Source organism: Formica exsecta, unplaced genomic scaffold (assembly GCF_003651465.1).
Source record: "Formica exsecta isolate Colony F162 unplaced genomic scaffold, ASM365146v1 scaffold282, whole genome shotgun sequence".
NCBI classification, from domain to species: Eukaryota; Metazoa; Arthropoda; class Insecta; order Hymenoptera; family Formicidae; genus Formica; species Formica exsecta.
This window is the reverse complement of record NW_021850084.1, coordinates 714,076-721,588: the sequence shown is the minus strand read 5'-3', so window position 1 is coordinate 721,588 and position 7,513 is coordinate 714,076. Positions and strand designations below refer to the sequence as shown.

Here is a 7,513-nt window from a genome sequence, read left to right as displayed (position 1 = left end):
TATATATATATAAGGATAAATTCTTTTATAAAACATTTTTTTCATTGTTCCAGTTTTCAAAGAGCTTATCGCGTACACCCTCGCCGTTTAAGAAGACCGAAGACATTGTTGCAGCAGCAATTAAAATTAAACAAACTATTAAGTATGTTGCAAAATATTTATTTCATGAATAGTATTCTTGATGTGCTACACGTATTATCGATGCTCTAATTACATATATTTTATTTTCAGGGAAGATATCAAGGACGAATCGCCGAAGATTGGAGAAACAAATTTCGCCGCTGGAGATGCTTTCCCTCTAAAAAAAGATGAGAAATCTTTGAAAACAAAATTAATAGTAGAAGATAGAAAATCTGCTCAGAAACCATTAGAATCTTCATCCAAGAAACCTACAGAAATGACTAAAAAAACGAAGAGAGAAAAGCGTGATGGTTCCACGGACAGCGAAGATAGTGATGGCGAAAGTAAAATATACATTTGAATTAACTATACATGTAATAAATATCAATGTTCCGTTTTTTAAGATATTTATTTTACAGGCAAGAGAAAATCGAGAAAGCCAGAGAAACCGAAGAGGTCGAGGAAAGCATCGACGGATGAAGATAAATCTGAAAAAAGCAAAGCTGGATCTAGTTCAGACTCTGAAGATGACAAAAAGCATTCAGATAAAAATAAAAAAGTTAGAGACACTAATCGAACCGGTAAGTTTTTTTCTTTTCTTCAAATTTGATGTGTGAACGACGTATGTTTATAATTATGTAGAATAAAATATATTAATATGATTTATATAAACCTAATTTTTAATATTTTAATATTATAGATTCGACGGATGATCGCAACAAAGATAGAAAGGATAGTAGAAAACGCGAAATAGCCGATGATTCGCGAAAGCGTTCAAGGGATAGGAAGATAGAGGAAGATTTAAAAAAATCAAAAAGATCGCGGAGAGATTCTTCTTCGGGTGAGGAAGAGCAGAAATCTAAAAGAAGCAGAAACGAAGATGATAGATCAAGATCTCGAAAATCGAAAAAAGATTCGAGTTCGGACGAAGAACCTAAAAAAATAAAAAAAAGAAGAGATACTTCATCAGAGGAGGAGAAATCTAAATCACGAAAATCCAGAAAGGATTCGACGAGTGAAGATGAATCTAAATCAAAATCAAAGAAATCTAAACGAGATTCTAGCTCGGAGGATGACGATCTCGGAGATAAGGACACGAAAAAGAAAAGGAAAATTGACGATAGCTCCGACGATGAGAAAGTGAAAAAGAAGCGTAAGAAAAAGGCAAAAACTAGCACCAGCGAATCGGAGGTAAATTTTATGAGAATAATAAATGTATTTTCTTTAAACATTTTTATATTATTAAATTCTGGTACTTTTTAGGAAAGTGAAGTGGAAGAGAAAAAGAAGAAGAAGGAGAAGAAGCACAAGAAACACAAGAAGCACAAGAAGCATAGAAAACATAAGAAGAAGAAGGTTGCGGAATCAGATGAATCTGATGTAAGTGAAGGTAATACAGAAGAACTGGAAAAGAAACTTCGAGAGAAAGCATTAAAGAGTATGAAAAAGGGGCATAGTATTGAACGAAGTGATTGAGTATAACGTGTCATAAATATATCTCTGTATCGCAAAACATTCTAATTTTATTATAAATATGATAACTTCCGTTTCATATTAACACACAATTGATTATTATTTTCCATATATATTATGTATATATACAATATATATATCACTTGATCCCTTTGGAACAAAATCAAACGGTATTCATGAAGAGATTGTGAAATAGTTTCCATATAAGGACATTCGGGAAAAATATGATTGAGATTTTCTAGTTTTTACAATCTCCATTCAGATTTACAAAGATTATCATTGTTTTGTAATAATAAACACAGTGTACTTATTCATGCTGATACAGATACTCTTTTAGGTTGATGTAACATAAAGACGCAATTTTTTTTTCTTTTTGTTGAGGATCTGACGTAAATAGTATCAGTTATACATCACTTCAGTTCCTAAGCATATTTAAAAAAAGAGTAGGACTTGTATACAGTGATTGATTTGTGTTTATTTGTATAAAGTTTAGTCTTTAATGCAATGTTTAGAGAATACAATAAATTGCATCGAATGATGTTATGGCACACAACTCATGCAAGAGCTATTAAAAACCTACTTTGCAGAAACCTCAGAGTATGCCCCCGAATGATATAGTAATTTCTATTTTACAGTGACTCCTAATTTCTTCTAGACATCAGAATCGCCATACAGAATTTACAGAATGCAATGTATTTTATTTAATAACCTACATATTTTCTAGTACACTGGAAAAGAAAATACAAAATTACTCACAATTATAATCTGAATTACATGTTGCTCGCAAATCTCCTTCAGCTCTTGATATCCTTCTTTCATATTAACTATTTATTAAAAATTACATTTATATGTATAAAGATTTACGAATTTTTCAACATAGTTTGCAAGTCTGGTGAACAAAGTAAATGGTTGTTTACTGGTCCAAGATTGACGAGATCACCAGTTAATGATATATTATCAACTTTTGCAACTAAAAGCTCCTAAAACATAATAATAGTTTTATAAAGAATTTCAATAAAATATTGTATATCGTGAGAATTAAGTTATTAAAACACGATTTACCTGCTGGAAATCTTTCTGTGCATTAATATCGATGGAAAAATACTTTTCGCCAATACATAATCTCGCTTTACCCGACTTTAAAATCTCAAGTTTGCCTAATAGACCACTTTTTAAGCTATTCAAACCACGATACTCGCTTTTTGCTTTATTGTCATTTTCATTACAAGTATTAGAGTCGTTTGGTCCTTTTGGCTTTGATCCTTCTTGACTAGATTCTACATTTTGCCAACAGTCTGGAAACTATGAATCAATTCTTAAACTAAGCAATAATTACATTGATAATTGCAAAAGAATTTATCTTACCTGCATTAATACATAAGGATTAGTCTTGTTTTCGATTATTTGGGGAATGGTAACTTCCTTTTTACTTTGTTCGCTTAAAGTTTCCTCTTTTATATTTATAACTATAAAAGAGACGAGTATGTAAGAGCTTGATGAAATTATAGGAAAGATTATATTCCTTACCTTCACCATTTTCTGAAATGACTGGTTTCGTGTCAATTTCTTCATCACTAAATTCTTCTTTTACAACCCTTGGCAGTGAAATAGGGTCCAATTTGTCATCAGGATTTGCATCATCGTCAAGATCATCACTTAATAGCTTTTTTAATTTTTCTTCTTCTTCTGTGTTAGTGATAAATTTATTCATATCTAGCTTTGATTTTTCCGGATATTTTTCAGTACTTCTACTAGTGCCACTGCCGGAATTATAGGATCTTCTACTAACTGTGGGTGCTGTAAATATTCCCTCCGACCATATACTAGCAGACTGAAATATAATATAAAATATATATATATAAATTATAATATAAAATATGTGAATATGACATTATCATGATTTATGCTACAAATTATTGAAGAACATTTAGTATATATTGGACGTACTTGTATTATATTTCCCTTGTTTCTTCCATGCTTGCCATCTCCTCTCCCTCGTCCTCTTCCACGCTCTCTGTCATTTGGTTTTGTAGCCTCAACTTTAACTGGTGTCGCTTCGCTGAAAAAGGAATTTATCTTTAGCATTTATAATATATATCGTAAAACATTCCATTATTTAATATATAAGTCCCTACTCTTTTTTCTTGTTCTTCTGCACATTAAGGTTTGGTATATACACCTTCTTGGGCTTTTCAGGCTTAGCATTTCCACCTAGTGTCAGATCTCGTGGCAGTCGGTAGGATGTTAGTCTCTGTGTACCACCGCCTGACATTTTATATTTTAACACTACTCGATACTATTTCACGTATATGCGTGTTTGATACTACTTAACCTCAACAAGATTTCGCGACCATGAGAGACGAAAGTATCAACCGAAGCTGTCGCATGGAGAGAATTGAGTGAAGGCGCTGCGATGTATCGATAGTTTCGATACTACGAGAATCGCAGCGTCGTCATTCGATAGATTTCGAATCGTAGCCATTTGTACGCGTGCAGATATCGGAGTCGCTGGTCTCTCTCGCGAGTGTTGAAAAAAGTGAGTTTTTGTGCGAAAAATTATCACGAATTATGTTGTGAAATATCGAATATTTGTCGTAACGCGTTGAACATTGTGTAAGTGTCATTATACGCAGATATCGTGACTTCGGGGTATCAATAACGCCGATGCTTCTGTGTGTCCGCAACCGACCGACATCATCTTCGCAGTATCTCGAGTTATAATCATCGAAAGCGTAATGAGTTAACACTACTCGATACTATTTCACGTATATGCGTGTTTGATACTACTTAACCTCAACAAGATTTCGCGACCATGAGAGACGAAAGTATCAACCGAAGCTGTCGCATGGAGAGAATTGAGTGAAGGCGCTGCGATGTATCGATAGTTTCGATACTACGAGAATCGCAGCGTCGTCATTCGATAGATTTCGAATCGTAGCCATTTGTACGCGTGCAGATATCGGAGTCGCTGGTCTCTCTCGTGAGTGTTGAAAAAAGTGAGTTTTTGTGCGAAAAATTATCACGAATTATGTTGTGAAATATCGAATATTTGTCGTAACGCGTTGAACATTGTGTAAGTGTCATTATACGCAGATATCGTGACTTCGGGGTATCAATAACGCCGATGCTTCTGTGTGTCCGCAACCGACCGACATCATCTTCGCAGTATCTCGAGTTATAATCATCGAAAGCGTAATGAGTGTACCAACGTCGTACGAACTGAGGTATGTGTTTTAATTAGCTGTATCAATTATGCTTTCCGTAATATTTTAATAAGGATAAACGAGGATCGCCCGCTTTTTTCTGATCTCGCGCACATCTATGAAATATTATTGATAACCATAATACAAAGAATCTTAACTAAACCACAATTATCTTATTTTCTACAATTCTCAAATTAATACTAAACTCATTAATAATAGTCTTAGCTTTCATTAATCTGATATCTGAAAAAAATATGTTTCTAGATGCTTCCTTGTCTCTCTCTCTCTCTCTCTCTCTCTCTCTCTCCTTCTTTCTCTCTTTCTCAAGGAAAATTATTTATCGCCAATATCGCGTTATATTTCTATTGAAATTTTTCTCACAAAAACGAGGCGTCGAATAAAAAAAGAATAAAAGTTAAATTAACCGACGAGATAATATTAAAGACCGCTATATAAGCATCAGATAAGCGGTATCGCGGCGCGGCAATCTGTATAAAACACGGCGGCTTCGGCGGCGCGGACGACGAGCGACGTTTTCAGGATGACTAGTAGCATAGTGACATGGGCAGGAGGAGAGCATAGCCGGTGTGGATGAGGTCATCGTATGATTTTTTAGCTGCGCCGCGCACGCCGGCAGTCGCGACGCGGAGCGCCCGAACGCCGGCCGCTGCTGCTGCTGCTGCACGCGTTCCCGCTGCCGCCACACGCGAGCGAGCGGTGGTGATTCTGCTGGCGAGGGAGAAAGAGAGAGAGCGAGAGAGAGAAAGAGAGAGAGAGAGAGAGCCAGGACATGCCACGTGCCACGGCACCGTGTATGTCAGCCGTGCCCGCGAGTGCACCCAGATCGTCCTCCAGCAGGAGGTGAAATCGCCCTGATATTCGTTTCTCTTTCCGTTCCGTTCTCCTTTTTCCCCATTTACACGACCGCGAGGGGAGACTCCGTCGAATCCCATAACCAGGGGATTCTCTACATCGGAGTGAATCTCTGAGAGTTTTGAAGTTTCTGTAATTGAGAATCCTGCAGGGCGAGCATTAGTTAACCCGCGATCTTGATCGACAATGTGAGAAAGGGTCTAGTTAAGACGAAAGGGAAATTTGATTTGTCTTTTTTTATATGCAAAATGTTTGTTTTAATTGATACCAAAGTGAGTGAATTCTGTCATGCAGAATGAGGTGTTTTGCGAAAATAATTCGCAAATTAGGCGTGTTAATCGCTTGTTAATCGAGATTTAAATTCTGACAAGAAACGAGCCACTTTCTGATTCAGCCAATTATCGAATTATTTCTATTTCGGATTATTTCATTCCTTCACAAGTACTCTCTCTTTCTCTTCCTCTCTCTTTCACACTCTCTCTTTATTTTTATAATTTATCATTGCTTTTGCAAGAAATATGCCTTGACAAAGAGTTATGTGTTTTTAGAGATATATTTATACTTCTCAACAAATATATAATATGCATAGCGAAGATTTTCTTCGTAGTGACAGTTTCTTCTATAATTTCATACGATTATTTTCACAATGCACAGCTGTTGCGTAGAGTTACAGGTCGTCGCGCTTGATAATCGTATTCGCGTTACGATCGTATGCGTGTCAGAAACTGGGAATCAAAACCGGTACAATTTCAGTGAGTTTATGTTTCTATGCCATCGAGATATGAAAGTAATCTCTATATATTTATCCGCAAATATTGGCATAAGATACATTTTTCCTATCTTATCTGCACATATTTTCTTATCTTATTTTGTATCATATCGAATTTATATTTATAGTATTAAAATATCATATGTAATTCATAAATTATAGTATATATATTTTAATCAACTTCTATTCGTTACTATTCACATCAACACAGAATTCAATATCAGTCTTTCTCTTATTCATAGCATCGCGCGACATCCGAACTCTCATCGAAATTGCGGTAGTTCGAATTCGTAAATATGTGACATGGCGAAAGTGACGAATTGATTCTAAAGCACCGTTTCCGTTTCTCGGCCGTAGAAGAGCGGATTTGAAGTTCGGTTAGCCGCAGCGTTCTTAAACCTGTTCTGTACTCCCCCTCAGACATCGGATACATCGACGAGTTTTCGAGCAGCCGATGCATCTGAGAGAGCATCTTCCTGAAAATCTCTCGCGCGCGCGCCGAGAATCTATCCTTTCGGAATTCTTAACTTTTTGGTACTTGCGAAGGATTGATCTCGCGCCTTCAGATTTTTACCTTTCTTCGGACGTGATATCCCACGCTTTTTACACGTAACGTCGATATATAAATGGCCTTTAGGAAATATTTCGTGTGTGTTCCAAAGAAATTTTAACAATTATTTTAAAGATATTTATTCAATCATTCCTCTCTTGTTGTTATATTCATTTTTATTGATATTATATCCATAGCATTCAGTTCTGTTTATGATAATGAAAATTTAATTGATTAACTCGATTATATCGAAAAAGTTATTTATTTATTTATATATTGATTGTAGGTTGATAAGGGTGAAATATGAATACATGTAAATTATTATGTTTGCATAATCGGTCTTTTTGAAATATTCCTTTCTCTCTTTGTATTGAGCATTAAACTGATTTTATATTTAAAGGAAATTATATGATAAGATTTTAAATCTCAAAAACAAATATTAAATTTAAATATAATGTCATACGTCACAATTGTATAAAATAAAAAATCTGATTAATTTTAATGTATATATATATATTAAAGTAA

General features: G+C 35.1%; 3 protein-coding genes across 5 annotated transcripts in view; 2 read left to right on the top strand and 1 right to left on the bottom strand.

The window, feature by feature from the left end:
- Positions 1–2,351, top strand: part of LOC115237242 — a 15,585-nt gene extending 13,234 nt beyond the window's left edge. The window contains 5 exon segments of the mRNA XM_029810169.1: positions 54–142; positions 232–464; positions 540–701; positions 821–1,311; positions 1,384–2,351. Coding sequence (XP_029666029.1) covers positions 54–142; positions 232–464; positions 540–701; positions 821–1,311; positions 1,384–1,596 — 1,188 coding nt within the window. The 3' untranslated portion in view covers positions 1,597–2,351.
- LOC115237241 (DNA-directed RNA polymerase III subunit RPC4) lies at positions 161–4,014 on the bottom strand. 3 transcript variants are annotated; one of them, XR_003884322.1, is made up of 7 exons: positions 3,729–4,014; positions 3,541–3,652; positions 3,121–3,424; positions 2,959–3,059; positions 2,656–2,895; positions 2,350–2,573; positions 161–298 (listed from the first exon to the last, which is right to left on the bottom strand). XR_003884322.1 is itself a non-coding variant. In XM_029810168.1 (7 exons), the coding sequence occupies exons 1-6, from the start codon at positions 3,863–3,865 to the stop codon at positions 2,454–2,456; spliced, it is 1,014 nt and encodes a 337-aa protein (XP_029666028.1). In that variant the 5' UTR covers positions 3,866–4,014; the 3' UTR covers positions 2,052–2,321; positions 2,436–2,453. The 3 variants fall into 3 exon arrangements, 2 of the variants coding, with proteins under 2 accessions (XP_029666028.1, XP_029666027.1); XM_029810168.1 differs by lacking the exon at positions 161–298 and adding an exon at positions 2,052–2,321 and having other exon boundaries at positions 2,436–2,573; XM_029810167.1 differs by lacking the exon at positions 161–298 and having other exon boundaries at positions 2,053–2,573.
- Positions 4,015–5,445: 1,431 nt separating this feature from the next.
- LOC115237234 (four and a half LIM domains protein 2) overlaps positions 5,446–7,513 on the top strand; it is a 113,716-nt gene continuing 111,648 nt past the window's right edge. Inside the window, exon 1 of the mRNA XM_029810149.1 lies at positions 5,446–5,657. The gene's annotated coding sequence lies outside the window, so the exon portion shown is untranslated. The remainder of the gene's footprint in view (positions 5,658–7,513) is intronic.